A 16647-nucleotide genomic window follows, 5' to 3' on the forward strand; every position below is an offset into this window, starting at 1 on the left:
ACATTCACTTGTTGCATGCACACATGAACACTCCCAGATTGAATTTCTGACTAAGGAGTAATAGTCAGCTGTTATGTCCCCAGCTTCTGTCCCTGATCATTTGAACCCCCCCCCCCCCCACCCCACCCCCCCCACACACACACAGTAATTCTCTCCCTTTTTCACAATTACACACACACACACACACACACACACACACACACACACACACACACACACACCAGTGACGCGTGGGCTGATCCGAATTGCCCGCGAACACCTGCAAACATCCATGGACACCCGCGGTCACCTGTTAACGCGGTCACCCGTTTTGAGTCAGACAAATCTTTTTTTAATGATATTCGGGTAATTTGTGGGTGGTTCAGTTAAAATAACTTCAATATATTTTAAAAAAATACTTCAAATATCATGAGAAGTCTAACATCAATAGTTAACTAACCGAATTTAACTAACTGAGTAACTTCAAGTGCAATTCCTAGACCTCAAGCAAAAGATTGCATTATACGCACTGACCACCAGAGCAGCTTGTTTAGCCTTGGCCTACCTGGTAATTTAGCAATGCAGCCACAAGACCTAATGACAAGTTCGAGTAGCGGTCGGGTGGATTTAAATATCGCCAAGTGAGGGCCGCTTGTGAATGGACTCACACACACACACACACACACACACACACACACACACACACACACACACTCTGGCAGTCCTCTGCTCAGGTTCTCCGGGTTGATGCTAACAGGTCCTGATGACGAGCATGTGTTCTGACATGGAGTCCCCATACCTGAGCAGGTGTTGCTGTCCTTCTCTTTAAGTGGAGCTCAACTGCAGCAAGGGAGACACACCTCAGGCTCTCTTCCTCTTTCTGTTTTGCTGTCTGTCTCTCCCTTGGCTGTCTGTCTATTTCTATCACTCTCCCTCATTCTATCTCTGTCCCTGTCTCAGTGTCTATGGGCTGTGTTTTGCACACTGGCGCATGGCGTAAAACTCGTTTTCCACCCGGCGCAAAGTTTAATTCCTTATTTTGCACGTTTAATTTTAAAACAATGCACCCAGGGGTGTGGCAATTAACAACTAAGGGAGTGGCCTGGCGCATAGTCTAAAAATCGCTATTGTACACCTGGTCAGAAGTCTATGGCGAGTTGTTTATATGTATTTTAAGAGCGCATTGTCAACAGTCATATTGGCGGGTGCACAACGCACCGTCCTTCTATCATCCATGAAAGCACACCAGCGCACGTTACAATGGGAAACATAATTTGAATAAAGATATTACGAAATACTGTGACATCTCGTAATGAGTAGTTATTCACCATCATTTGCAAATTGGTAATGACGGTTAAAAGTGATTAGGGGAGAGGCGAGGGACACTTATGGAGCACAGCTGAAGACGCACTGTCACAACATATAAGCAACTCTTCTGCAGGATAAATGTTTTTTATTCAGTCATTTGAGCAATATTAAGTTATGTGTTGCTTTTTCCAGCCTATGTTTTCGATGGTGAAAGTAACTGCATATAACTGTCTTGTCGTTAACTGACACCATGGTGAAGTTAGTTTAACTTTGCCAATAAGTTCAAATAATAGAGGAGTGCAAATGCGTGAAGGCTATGCTAGGTTTTAGTAAAGCATGGTTTAGTGGAATGACTATTCCATACGGTCTCGCAAGCAGCCTCCTTAAAATGCGCCGTTGAATGTCGTTAATGAATGTTGAATGCCGTTAAAGGGAATGACAGATGTCATTCTCATTGGTTTAAACGATGTTATATGCCCCAAACACACCCATGACTGATTAAAAAACCTAGGAACACCTTGTTGCACCATGCACTCGACGTTTGATAACGAAAACCCTCCCAATGTGGACTGGACACAACCTACTAAATTTGAATAAGCTTTTGACGAGTGACGATGCGCTTTTGACTGTCATGATAGGGCCCTTTGTCTCCTTGCCAGTGTGATAAGACCCATCATGTTATGCAGCTGTTTGACAGCCTGAAACACAGTAGAGAGGGGGGGGGGGGGGGCGAGAGAGAGAGAAACTAAAGAAAAATGGTAGTGGATGATAGAGATGGTGTGAGTATTTGTGTGTATATGTGAGGAAAGACGGATAAAGAAAGAGGGGAAAGGTGCATGAAAGAGATTGCATTAGAGGAAGAGAGAGCAGGATGAAGGATGAGAGAGATCATGGGCAGTGCGGGCTCTTCTGGGCAGAGAGGAAGATGGAGGAGGTGGATGTAGAATTGGGCCACTTATTTATAACGCTTGGACAGTGCTGTGGGGGCTGGGTTTGAGCGGTCAGTAGCAGAGGTCAGCACAGTCCCCCAGTGCTCCTCTGTGTGTGTGTGTGTGTGTGTGTGTGTGTGTGTGTGTGTGTGTGTGTGTGTGTGTTTGTGTGTGTGTGTGTGTGTCTTATGTCTGAGTCACACACACACACACACACACACACACACACACACACACACACACACGTGTGCACACACACGTGTGCACACACACACACATATACAATATACACACACACACACACATACAGACACAGGTGTTAGTCTCACACAATCCCCAATGCTAAATTATTGAAAAAACAATCTCACTTCAGAAGATCAGTGCGGACAATACTACACATTTTTGGTATTTACATATTTGGTATTCACATAACTATAGACATAAACTCATTTTGCCGTCATGTCAGCTATGAAAGATGTTTTCGCACTACTGTCATTCAATCCACTTTCACACATGTCTGACATGGTTCATTATTGGTTCAGCGAGACACTGCTCGCACTGGATGTAAGAAGAGATGAAAGAATCTCATCCAGTGCACTGCTCTCCTTTTCTTGAATCCATCACCATTTATGTTCAATAGTGAAAAAGTGAGTGAATCTAGACTGCTCTCTCTGAGAGAAACAGCTTGTTATCTATCCTGTCAAAGGCTTTTTTTGTCAGATTACATGCCATTCCTCTAGCATGTGATGACTTGTCCTGAGTCTTCCACTCACTCATTCAATCTAGCTAGCTCTGTGGGTTGAAAAAAAGCACACGCAGTGAAATCTCCAGGTACTGTACGCACATTCACTCTCGCCCCTGCTAGTGATGACCCTGTGGAATACCAATTCAGTGCTATCCGAACTGACCTATCGTAAGGAGACCATGAATAATAGACAAGAAGCCGTACTAGAGAGCCCAAGTCTGACATGCATCTTTTATGGGCCGGCTTACCTTCTAACCTTTCCCCATCGTCTCTCTCTCTCTCTCTCTCTCTCTCTCTCTCTCTCTCTCTCTCTCTCTCTCTCTCTCTCTCTCTCTCTCAATTCAATGTTGCTTTCTTAGCATGACTGCATACACCACACTCACACTCACAGTTTGTATGGTATTTAACTTGTAAAAAGTATAAAAGTAAAAAGTATGTCTCTCTCATCTCTCTCTTTCATTTATCTTTTTCACTCACAATTTGTTTCACTTCCTTTTTCTTTCTTTCTTTCTTTCTTTCTTTTTTCTTTCTCTCCCCCCTGACACCTCCACAGGTAGAAAAGTTCAAACAGGACCCGAGCCCCTCCAAGTGTCTCCACTCAGTATTCAACCTGCACACGGGAGACGAGGTGTACTCCAACGAGGATTACAACCATCTGCAGGTGCTTATGCAAGGCCGTAAAGCCGCCTCATAAAGGCCTAGCGTGCAGCACGGCAGCTGCCTGCTATTTCTCCAGCTGAAAGCCTCATTTGGGTCTCTCTAAACGAATGATCATTCTGCCGGCTTCCTTGGCCCCATAAATGATGTCAAATTAAAAGCGAATAGAACTGGTGGCAATGATTTGTGAGTTATCTCCTAGGGGGTTGACAGAAGGGGACATTTTTTTTACTTTCCTGCTGAACTCAGATTGCATTTCTGACTATGGAGGTCGCTGTCTCCCCATTGGCCTCATTGGATTGACATCGTATGTCCCCAGCTTCTGTCTCTGATGGGGATCATTTGAAAGTCTCAACTAATTTCTCTCTCTCTCTCTCTCTCTCTCTCTCTCTCTCTCTCTCTCTCTCTTTCAGATTGATGCCGTGTGTCTCTTCCTGCTGTATCTGGTGGAGATGATTTGCTCCGGCCTCCAGATCATCTACAACACAGATGAGGTATGGACACAGGCGAGCATGCCAAAGCCAGAGTCGCAGTCGAAGTCACAGTCGCAGTCGGGCTCTCCTGCCCTGCTGGTGACAGTGGTGCTTAATCACTGTTAACCTTTTGCATCAGGACCTGAACTCCCTGCCTTGTAGTGAGTGATGAGGATTGTTGGGAGAATAGCAGTAGAGGCCAATGCAGCAGCTAATACTGTCGAGCAGCATTGGCCCAGATTTGGCCCAGGTCTGGCCCAGAGACCTCACAGATCTGGTCTTAGATCAGTGAGAGGTCAGCTACATGAATGGGAGATTCAGATAACAGTGGCAGACTCCTGCAGCAAACTGGTTTTCTTTGAACTTTGAATTGAAACATTTTTGCAGAAACATTCCAAACTGTTCGATTCAGACTGTGCAGTAATTTCCTGTGTATTAGCCGCATTGTGTATAAACCACAGGACAGTGTTTTATGCCAGTTAAAAAAACAAAACCATATTCATACCATATTAACTGCCCCTATGTATTAACCTCATAAATCAATGTATAAACTTCAGCTAATAGCTGGGAAATTACAGGTATCCCTTTTCCAGTGTCCCAACATTGTGTCTTTGTCTGCTAGTCTGATAGTCTGTCTGCCTCTTCACCCCCTCCATGTTTGGATACTGTCTGTCCACTAGCCACTTTTTACCACCGTCTTTCTGCCTCACTGTTTGCGTGCTATATTAGCACATTAGCACATATGCATAACCCCTCCCTCCATGCCACAGCCGAACTGTGGCCACACTTATACCCTTTCTTAAAATAGTTATATATATAGATATATAGACTTATTCTTGCACTGTTGCACTATCACCATGACCACTATCACCACTGCACTATCACCGTGACACTCACTCACACAGAGCACCTTACCTTACCTTACTATGCACAGAGAATCACAGGCTCAGTCCCTGCCTCAGTCATTGCAAGCGCCTCTTGATTGATTAATCACCACTATGTGGATACTGTTTTTAGAATTTATTTAGATTGTTAGTGAGTATAATTTGTATTTTAGTATATTTAGTATATTCTTTATCTTCTACTGTCCTTATTGTTTAGTTGTGTTTTTATATTATATACTTTTAATTACTTTTACTGCTGTTAGTGAATGTGTGTGTGTTGTCTGTATGCTACTGAGACCTTGAATTTCCCCTGGGGATCAATAAAGTATCTATCTATCTATCTATCTGTCTATCTATCTATCTAGTATTAATACACCTCAGTTCTGGGCATCTGGGTGTTAACATGCCATTTGTGACATTGCAGCAACTGAAAAGAGCTGTAACAAATGGGATGTTGTTGTAGTTAAGTTTAAAAAGCAAGTGTGATTTTGCATAGGTGACAGTTGCCATTTTAAACAAGCACATTCTAATTGTACAGTAGTATGAATAGATCATCAGCACTGGCTACGATAGTCAGGTAGCACAGTCCTCTTTTCAGTGGAAAAAGATCAGTCGCTGAGGCAAACTCTGTATCTGCACAGCTGCTGCCATGACAAAAACAACATGAGACTGGGAAACAAAAGAAATCCATTGGAGCTGATTTGTTCCTGTGCTGTAGCCGCTGTAGTTGGATATGTCCAACTCTGACAGCACAGGTGCCCAGTTACAGGAAGGCCTCTTCTAACGGCCATTAAATCTTTTTTTTTTCCGATCTCTGACTTTCTTTCTGTTTCTCCATTTCTCTCGTTCCTCTTGTTCTCTTTTCTCCCCCCCCACCTGGGAGAGAAGCTGCTCATTAATTCCATTCTTCCTCCCCGCCGTCAGCTCATGGGGAAAGTGCCTTTGCATGCCGCTGTGAAAACTGTTTTTCTGTTGGAGTAATTGGAACCTTTTATTTATCCATATTTATATATTTTTTATGCTTCGGTTCATCTTAATAAATAAATAAATAAAACTTTGCACTTGAACAATTTGTCTCTTTGGCAATTAGGACAAATATTTACTTTGTTGGGAAACAGGCCTCACCTTTACATATTTAGATGCCCAAATCCGGAAAGCAAATAAACGCGGCCCTTAATATGGCCTGTCCTATTTGTGGAGTTGTCCTAATTTGCATGTTTAAACAGTGCTTATAGGACTGCGTAATACAATTACCAAGCATGAACATGAAATCAGCAGGCCTCACATCGCAGTTACAGTATTACAGCTCAGCTGAACCAATGGGGAGGAAATTCTAGATTTAATTTTAGGTTTTTGTTTTTTTCCTTTTGTAATCATGTTATGGCAGAGCAGTGCAGGTTCTTCTCAGATGCATTCCACCGTTTGCTGTTCCTTCTCCATTGGGAGTTAGACATAGTGAGTCTATTCTGTTAGAAGTCAAAAGATGGAGAAGGAGAAAGAGGAGATTCAGTTTGTGTGCCTTTGTGTTTGTGTGTGCATGTGTCTGTGTGTGTACGTGTGTGTGTGTGTGTGTGTGTGTGTGTGTGTGTGTGTGTGTGTGTGTGTGTGTGTGTGTGTGTGTGTGTGTGTTTGTGTGTGTTTGTGTGTTTGTGTGTGCGTTTATCTGTGTGTGTGCGTTTGTCTGTGTGTGTGCATGTGTGTGCGCGCATGTGTGTCTCTGTGGGTGTGAGGAATATAGAGAACATCAGCCTGTCAGGTGTGGAGACCTGTGCATGTTTGCATAGTCAATTCTGTCTGTTTGTGATGACTTAAAAATTGCCGCGGTCTGTTGGACGGCTCAGACTACCTCCTCAATTAGAATAGAATTAATGCTAGGGAGTGAGACGAGGGAGTGAGACGAGGGGAGAGGGAGAGGGAGGAGAAGAGATGGAGAGGCATGCGAGGAAGAGGAAGAAGAATGGAGTGGGGAGAGAATGGTGCCACCCTGGGCCCATGGTGTTCATTAAGGCGCTCCAGAGCTCCACACATTAATCATCTCACCGCAGACCCAAAATAAAGCATCCTAAACTCTCCCTCTCTCTCTCTCTCTCTCTCTCTCTCTCTCTCTCTCTCTCTCTCTCATCCCCTTGTCTCTTTTCCAGTTTCTCTCTCTCTCTCTCTCTCTCTCTCTCTCTCTCTCTCTCTCTCTCTCTCTCTCTCTCTCTTTCGCCTTTGTTTTCCACTCTATCTCTCTGGCCCGTTTTAATGTGCTGTAGGGGGAGCCTCTTGCTTTTCTTCATGTTAAATTAACGCCGTTGTCAGTCACGTCTCCCCCCGGTGCGTGTGCGCGTTCCCCTCATTTACGCCGGCACAAAGTCACCATTCATTCGCCTCCACCCTCCCTGCCGGTTTCCCGCCGGCCTGCTTTTTACGGCAAGATGAAGGAACGCTCCCGGAGCGCCACCGTCGCCGTGGCCACATGCGGGAACAACGGCGAATGCCACCCGTGAACAAAGTGGGAAGCAAAGGATGGCGAGGGGAGGGGTTGGGTAAAGCAGTCACTGTGCATGGCGGAGTACAGAGAGTATTATTCATGATCGAGTGTGTGTGGTAGGCCAACGTGACTTGATGCAGCTGTACAAAAATAATAGGAAGGTATGCAGGAACTATCTCTCTTTGAGTTCCGAGTCCCGAGACATTTTTCCCAGATCAAGATGGTGTATACGAGGACGAGTGAGCTAGGTATGCTGTTTCATAGCACAAGGAAAAAAAGACCCGGCTGTTGTGTTGGATGTGGAGCGAGTGAGAGTTAAAGGCAGTGAGATGGGTTGGGAGGTGGGAGGAGGGGTGTCAGTAGAGACAGCAGATCAAAGAATAATAACAGCAGAAGGTTTGTCAACTTTGCTGATGTTCAGAACATTGTGTCCAGTATTTGTTCTTGAAACAGTTATTTGTCTGTTTGTTGTTGATATATATATATTTTTTTTCTGTGTTATTTCTTTACATGGTCAGGTGGCTTTCATCCAGAATGTTGTGTTCTGTGTGGAGAGGGCGTACCGGGTGCCCGACTTCGGCATGTGGGAGAGAGGAAGCAAGTACAACAATGGAAGCACTGAACTACACTCCAGGTGACACACACACACACACACACACACACACACACACACACACACACACACACACACACACACATTCACACACAGACACACACACACACACACTCATAACAGCACAAACACAACACCTACTTATCATCACCATACAGAATAAAGCAAATAAACACGTCAGTATCAAAGCAGCACATATGGGACTTCATAGCACATGAAACTGTCACTGCAAACACGTTCACCAACACAACACAAATACTCCACACCTCCAGTGCATCTGTTTAGGTGCCATATTGCCTTGTCCCTTACGTAACAACAGTGACACACAGTTACTGCTGATCTCAATCATCTAATGATGAGGTTCATCCCTCTCCATTGATTCATTGTGATGTAAATACACTCACGATTATCTGTAATGGCGGACGGAATGTTTTTTAATGCTTTAAATGACTTCATTGTTATTACTGATTCTGACCTTTTACCCCTGGCACGCTCTGCTAGAGTTTCCCATGCTACATTGCACATGATACACTTCCTCAGGGCCAGAGCCATTATTTTCTACACAGTCATCTTTCTTTTTAACACCAGCTCTGATGGCCAAGGTGTGTGTGTGTGTGTGTGTGTGTGTGTGTGTGTGTGTGTGTGTGTGTGTGTGTGTGTGTGTGTGTGTGTGTGTGTGTGTGTGCGCGCGACTGGTGAAATTGCAATGGATATAATCAAAGGTAAGATGGTGTTTGGAGAGTGAAGGCAGAAGATATGTGGAGGAGAACAAGTAATTTCCTCTTACATAGTCACACACACACACACACACACACACACACACACACACACACACAAAGAAGGAGATAGACAAGCATGCTGAGGACAAGCATACCTTATCTGTTAGTGCCAGAAGACGCACGCTGTGTTCTCAAGAGAGACCTGGCTGGCGGGTTGTGTGCAGGACATTAGATTAGAGTAACGACTTATTTTTGTGTTTGTGTTTCTTAAATTCTCTGTGTAGAGAGAGTGTGTGTGTGTGTGCGTGTGTGCGTGTGCACAAGTGTGTTACAGGTCCTATTATGCCCTGAATAGTCCTCCGTTTTAGCAGCAGGGCTCGGTAATGATGCTCTCTCCCTCGCTCGCTGTGCGTCCCCTCAGAAAAGCAAGGCAATCTGGCTGCCTTTTAGTTGTGGGTCTCATCACCTCTCGCAAAATAGCCCATCTCATACCGTGAGCGCTGGGAGCACTGCGCCCGCCGCCCAGTGTGGGAACGTCTGTCTGAGCGGAGCTGTCAGCCCCTTTTGTAGAGTACAGATGCAATATTTATACATAATATGTATCCTTGTTGTTGTTATCACAGGGGCTGAATTGTTATGGGCATGACTCTTTCATATCAGCGGGCGAAATGCTGGATGTTTTACTTGTCATTTGAACAGTCATCTGGATATCCCTGGGGCCCCTCATTAAAATGGATCTAATGATGCTCCAGAGCTCAGTTGGCCCTGGCAACCAGATACACACAGAGGTGCTCTGCGCCCTTATATGACAAGCCCACTGTCCACTGAGGAAGTGACTGATTGTTATGGGTTCCTCTCAGACAGATTTCTCTCTCTTTTTTATCCCTCCGTCTCGTCCACTTCCTGTTGTGGCCTTGTATGGCGTCAGCAGCCCTGGCTGCCCTCTGCTTTCACACAGTGTGGCGTGGTGTGGCGCCGCTCGCTGCTCTCGGCACTAAATCGATGGAGCCTCTAGAAAGCCCGCTGTTGCCGGGGGTTGTGAGGACAGCTGATGGTTCTCTTGCCTTTTGTCTGGGTTTGAGAGCGTATGTGTGTAGGTTTGGGCAATGTGTGTGTGTGTGTCTGTGTGTCTGTGTGTGTATGAACGCATGCATGTGTGTGTGTGTGTGTGTGTGTGTGTGCGTGCGGTGCATGAGCGTGTGTGCGTACATAAGCGTGTGTGTGTGAAGGGTACCATCGCCAGGAGCTGTATTCGGTCCTGGCCTTCTCGGGCTCTGCGTCTTCTTGTGGTCATTATATTTGCTCATTTTCCGCATTGGTGATATTGATTTTGCTTCAGTTTGTGCCACTGAGCACTTTGTTATTGCTCGACACAGCAAGCACTGCCAATGAATGCCGTGTGTGTGTGTGTGTGTGTGTGTGTGTGTGTGTGTGTGTGTGTGTGTGTGTGTGTGACTGATTTTTTCTTTTTTACTTGGGCTCTGCTCAAGTGAGAGGTTTAATAAAAGCCAGCGGGCAAAGCAAATGTGTCTGTTTAATGGCAGATGAAAAGGGGAACAGATTGAGCTGTTTAAGTCATATTGTTACCTGTGGGGGTTTTGTTCTCATGCTAAGTACATTTCATATACTTGGGTGCGCATGCGTGTGTAGTGGGGATTTGGAGGAGAGGCTTTTATACTGTACTTAAACAGTAAAGTATACAGTATACTTCTTTATACTGGGTCTCTCAGTAGACTTCTATTGCATAAAGACTCCATATTTGGATCTTAATCAATTTTTCTCTGTTTTCTTGATCAATTTTACTCTGTCCAAATTTGAATTCAAATTTGACACTGAATGTGTATGGGATGCCTGCATGTGATTTGTGTATGTGTGTAAAATCTAATGTTTACCTTTCTGCCTCACAGCTCTGTTGGAATGGCCAAAGCAGCCCTGGAGGCCATCAATGGATTCAACCTGTTTGGAAATCAGGTGTGTATACCTCTGCTGCCACTCACAGACGACTGGCCTTTCAGGCGACACATAACCCTGCGTCATGCTGCCGTTATTGCTAACTGTCATACCACAACAGCTTATGTCAAAAGCTACTAAGTCTGTCTGTCATGACAATCCATACCATAGCATAACTGTATTTCCAATGTATTTTCAAGGGCAGTGTCAAAGCACGCATGTTGTTGGTTGTGGTCTGTGGAGAGTTTTGTGGGCACTGCAATGGTTGGAGTGATAATCTGTGTGTGTTTGTCTCTGTTTCCCAGCCTTGATGGATCACTGGCATTGTTTTTTCCTTGATTTCCACTGCCCTGTTCCTCGGAGCGGTCATTAGTGGGATTAATTTGTTTTGGTGTTGGGGGAGGAGAGTAAAGACGGGAATGGAGTCCATTCATTACACGTGCTAATGGATCGGAAAAGCCAAAACATCCTATCAGCAGCCGCGCCACTCCCAAAGAAACAGAAAAACTTTCCTCAGAGGGGAGTGGGCGTGTGGTGGGGGGGTCGGGTTGGCGGGGAAGGCCTCCCGAGAAACAATGAGCTCGTTGAAGCGGGTAATGGGTATTAAATGTAGCGCTGACCTCCATTCTCACCTTTGAGGACGCCCCCAAATCAAATTCTGTGTGCGCTGTCCTGCCAAAGCAAATATCCCCCCTCGCTACATCTGGCCACCGAATTTGACCTTCGCAATCTCGTTATCCATCCTCAACCCCCCCCCCCCCCCCACACACACACACACACCCCTCCCCATCCCGGGTTCACCCCATTGTGACACCGCCTCAGAAATGATTACCCCCATAAATGCACGGTCAGAGGTGTCGACTGACCTCATAATGGACCCGGGCTCTGATCATAAGGTGGGGCGCATCTGAACCAGTCCCAACCCAGCTGCTTGGTTGCTTATAGCAGTGGTTCTCAAAGTGTGGGGCGGGCCCCACTAGTGGGGAATAGAGACATGACAGGTGGGGCGCGATGAATAAGAGGAAATTATTTTTGTTTGTGACAAGGAAGAACATAGATTCAAGACAAATAGCTACACACAAACAAGTCATAAACAGACCGACATTATGAATTAATAATAGCATCTGATCCGGGTTGATAGGGTCAGGTGGGGCTTGAAAATTCCCCACCTCCAAAGTGGGGAATGACAGAAAAAGTTTGAGAACCATTAGAGGACCCGTAGATTGCGTTTACACAGAGGTGCTTTTTATTCCAACTCCAGGTGCTCATTTTTTTGTTTCTCCAAGGGATGACCGGACAGGGAAAAAACACACCATTTCGACATACAGTACATCACACTTATTCAAGCAACGCATAGGAGGAAAAAGACGAGAGAGGCACCTGGTGCTCAAAGTTGAAAATAGTTGTAGTTTTAGTTAGCTATCTAACTAAGTATTATGTGTAAAAGCAGCAACACACACATAACCAACTTTAATCTAGTGTTTCTTTTAACACTCACATTTTGGAATATTAGTGCCTCGTCGCCTTTTTAGCAACAAAAAGGTGCCTAAGTGTGTATTCTGCCTTATGCTGTGGATCAGGGTGGGAGAAGGGCAGGGCTAGGGGTGTAGATGAAGGTTATGTGTGTCCATGCCATCCAGCCAGGTGGCCAGTGGCAAGCCTGGTCTGATGCCAGAGGCCATCTTCTAAGGGTCTCTCAGAGGAGATTTCATTGAATGTGAAATAAGGTCAAACTGTTGGTCAACTGAACTAGATGGACACAGAGGAGCTCAAAAATGTAAACACCAAAGCAGTGCCCTGCTTTTGAACAGGAGCCAGTTTTAATGGAGTCACACTAAAATATGTATGTATCTGAGTAATGACATGGCATAGGTGGAAAACATAGCATTGTTAGATTAAGTGTTGGTTACCGATTAAAACATTTTTTATTATTTTTTAACCCCAACCCGTACAATTACTGAGCACAGATGGAACAGCTTGACACTCTTCACATTTGCTGAATACATTTCCATGTTTGATATGGGAATAGCCATACAGGGAGGGTTTTATGTAGCCTGGCTCCGTCCACCTGGAAGCCATCTTCGCAAGTTGAATCGCTGAACCATTCTGAAAGGCGGAACATACAGTAGTAACAATGACGCTTCTACGCAGTGTTCTCCAATGTGACTGTATAGTTTATCTGCTACATAGCCTAAAATCTAATAAATAAATAAAACAGCAAATTGTTCTTTAGCCTTTAGGGTTAGAGATGGCCCTCTACGCCTTCACACACAACCCAGAATGAACAGCCTATTCCTCCTCCGAGTCCCTGCACATCTGCACGGCTCTGTTTCCACACAGATGATTCCACGGCCCGCTCCGCTTGTCCCTCAAGCCACAAGCTTCAAGGCCCCCCACCCTGCATAAACACACACACACACACACACACACACACACACACACACACACACACACACACACACACATATTCCCATGATACCATACAGATCACCGAGCCATTTGCTTCTTTCGTCTTGTACTGTAAAATGCAAATCATCATGGGAGGTTGATAGCGAGGCAGATGGCTAAAAGCATTTGTCTGCATTGATTAAAGGTGGGTGCTCTTGAGTTTATAAATCATTTATATCTGCTTACAGCAGAACTGCTGAGAGAGTCCAATTAAAGGAAAAAAACTTCATAGCAGCAGATTCTTTTTCTAAACAGAGCAACTCTGCACATCAGGTCATGATTTTCAATTTTAAATCGGTGCTCGCATAGCATGCTGCTGTAGCATTTGCAGTGGTGTGTATAGATTTGCAGCAGTGTTCTGAAAATTGTGTGGTATGGTATGAAAATCCACAGTTACCATACACTAAATGAGGAAATACATAAGCCATGTTCACCCATCTTCGAGAACACCTCTTCTCCGTCAAAATATGTGTCCTATTTATAACTTAAATCCAGCATAATAATAGACGTTAACATTTAACATTGATCATGAAATGTCAAAAAATGTCCACATCTAGGCTCTGTTGTTTAACCATTGTGTAAGGTCTGAACAGACACACTATAGACAAAGGCTGAAGGCATGATATATTTTTAGATGGTTATCATACTGAAAAATTTAGAGTATATCAAAAATTGGAGTATATCTCAGGACCTATTTGGGATATCTCTGCATATACTTAAAAAAATCAAAATCAGAGACATTCTGACTAGACCACGGAGAGAGAGATAGAGGTTTCTGCCCAGTTCTGAAGCCGGTGGGCTGTCAACGTGATTGAATTGTTCTTAGTAACCAAAGGCAACCCACACAATATGCTTAAATCAGCCCTGAAACATGTTGAAGTAAAAAGCTTTTCATGAAGTTTTGAGGCTATATACATAGAAAAGGTTGCATAATTGTTCTAGTTTTCTAAGTGGAAGGAGTGGCAGGTTGCCTGGCTGTTCAGTGGAGGTGTCAGGCTTTAATTAGACAATCTCACTGAGCGGCTTTGTTTTCCTTTTTTCCCCCTAAAGCCTTTAAAGTCCCACTCGTTTATTTGTTCCGCCAGATTGGTACAAGCACTACATTAATATGTGTTTGTGCCTATATCTGTGTGTGTGTGTGTGTGTGTGTGTGTGTGTGTGTGTGTGTGTGCGTGTGTGTGTGGTATCTCTTAAAACCTCTCTTGAGTAAACCCCCGTGGGCTGAATGTATTTAATCAAAAACCAAAGGCTTCCAAACCCCCCAGGCCTGATGTTACTAACACCATGTTGATGTCTGGGCTTGTTCTCGGGTTTGCATGCTGATTTTGTTTGGGTGACTGGTTCCATATCTTTGGTACACCACAAACAGCTTATGTGAGTGGGACTGACTTTACATTTGCACGAGTGGTACACTGGCTTATCCTTATGATTTTCCCCCATAAATCCCAAGTCTTCTATACTAGTAAAATAAGAATGTGCACAAAGCTAGGTGCAGTGCAGAGACCTATTTCTATACATTATGATGACCTTTAAATTAATAATTATTTTCCCATCGTGTGTGTGTGTGTGTGTGTGTGTGTGTGTGTGTGTGTGTGTGTGTGTGTGTGCTCCTTTTTAGTGTTAGTATGCATGTATGTGCGCCTTCCACCTGTGTGTGTGTGTCTGTAAGTGTGCTCCTTTTGAGTGTTAGTATGCATGTATGTGCGCCTTCCACCTGTGTGTGTGTGTGTTCTTGTGCTTAAATGGTTGTTTGTGTTAAGTGTGCAGACACATCTTTACCCTTTGTCCTCTCCATGCTCAGTAGCAGGGCCCGAGAGCCTCACAGAGAACGCTGGGAGTGTGTGCGCAGCTCCAGACAGCTGTTGTGTGATGCCAGCCACTCCACACCCAAATGCCCGCTGGCGTGCCGCCACTGTGCCATGCCGTTGCCCCTCGGGGGTTGTAGATCACTCTCGGCACAATGGCTTTCACTCACTGCCAGATTGCTGAGAGGATTCACTGGCATTTGGCTTTTGTTTGGTCTTTATGCAGAGCGCTTTTGCTGACTGAATACTTATCGTCAGATCTCAGCTCTGTTGGAAAATGGATGAGTTTACAAAGCGGCCTGGAATAGAGTTGAAAGTGATTGTTTTTTTTTTTGTTTTTGTTGTTGTTTTGTTTTTTCCCTCCTGTTTTCTCAACTACACATGCAGGGACCATCTTCTATATCTGCTTTCTATGAATTTTAGATGTTTTAGACTAGCATGGTCGTAATTGCCATTTACAACACAAAACAGATTATTTTAAAGGTGTGCACCCTCTTGATATCGTTATGGGTTAAACATACAGTAACAAATTGTACACTGGGAAGATCAAAGGGATTTTTATACAGAAATGTATGCTATATTTATCTTATGTTATTCTCTGAAACCAAATATTAAAATGTAAAAAGAGGACCCCATTTTAGCATTTCATTAGCCAAGTACAAACCTACCAAATTTAATTATTTTAAAAGACATTGAAAATGATGGATGGAGTTACTCGCCTCGTTTACATGAAGTCTGATTGCAGTTATTCCAATTAAAGACATCAGACTTACTGTTAACATGGCACACAAATCTAATCCAATCAGGTGTTTCTAAACACTAACACATTTAATCTAAATAGCTGAATGGCATGCGCACATTTCATTGTGTTTGTTGCTGGGTTGAAAATCTGCTCAAAATATATATTGTCTGTTCAGCTGATTGAGCGTTTATATGGCCGTTCAATCGGATTGTAAAAGGAATACACCATCCCATTCAATCTAATTAAAATTCAAATTGGATCGGCCAGTTTATTCTGATCAAGAAGTTTATCTGTGCTTTTTTATTATTATTTCAATTGAAGCATAAATCCTATTGTAATCGATTAAATGTGCCCATGTAAACACATCTATGCCAGATAATGACACTAGAGGATCACTGTGATCCCTGTCAATCAAACACATAGGCAACCACCATCGTACAGCTTAAGAGAAGTTGTTGGTGTCAATATACCATGTCATGCTCATGCTTTTTAGTGTGTGTGTGTGTGTGTGTGTGTGTGTGTGTGTGTGCATTTTCTGCAGGGCTGCTCGTGGTCGGTCATCTTTGTGGATCTAGATGCTCACAATCGGAACAGACAGACCCTGTGTTCACTTCTGCCCAGAGAGTCCAGATCTCATGTGAGTAACAACAACATTTCAGTCTTTTTAAACATGCATCTGTTAAAAAGCAGAGATGCATGTTTAAAAAGGGGGGGGTATAATTTGATTTTTCTATTGAGCTCAGATATCAACAAACGTCCGAATTGTGTTATACAGTACCAGAGCCCGTCTACGGAGAGCCTGGCCACTCCGTATTAAGTCCCATTGTACCGAATTTTGGTTGCAGTTCCACCAGAGTTCCACTGGGGGCGATCGCCATGAGTGCAGAATGAATGGGAGTCAATGGAGCTAGACGGCTAAATT

At 44.1% G+C, this 16647-nt stretch overlaps 1 protein-coding gene across 4 annotated transcripts in view; it reads left to right on the forward strand.

Moving 5' to 3' along the window:
- Nucleotides 1-16647, forward strand: part of phkb (phosphorylase kinase, beta) — a 78853-nt gene that overhangs the window by 13200 nt on the left and 49006 nt on the right. For all 4 annotated transcript variants that reach the window (XM_042060886.1, XM_042060887.1, XM_042060888.1 and 1 more), the window contains 5 exons: nt 3515-3622; nt 4032-4112; nt 7967-8082; nt 10688-10751; nt 16267-16362. In XM_042060886.1, coding sequence (XP_041916820.1) covers nt 3515-3622; nt 4032-4112; nt 7967-8082; nt 10688-10751; nt 16267-16362 — 465 coding nt within the window. The remainder of the gene's footprint in view (nt 1-3514; nt 3623-4031; nt 4113-7966; nt 8083-10687; nt 10752-16266; nt 16363-16647) is intronic.

The sequence above is a fragment of the Alosa sapidissima genome, chromosome 14 (genome assembly GCF_018492685.1).
Source record: "Alosa sapidissima isolate fAloSap1 chromosome 14, fAloSap1.pri, whole genome shotgun sequence".
Lineage (NCBI taxonomy): Eukaryota > Metazoa > Chordata > Actinopteri > Clupeiformes > Clupeidae > Alosa > Alosa sapidissima.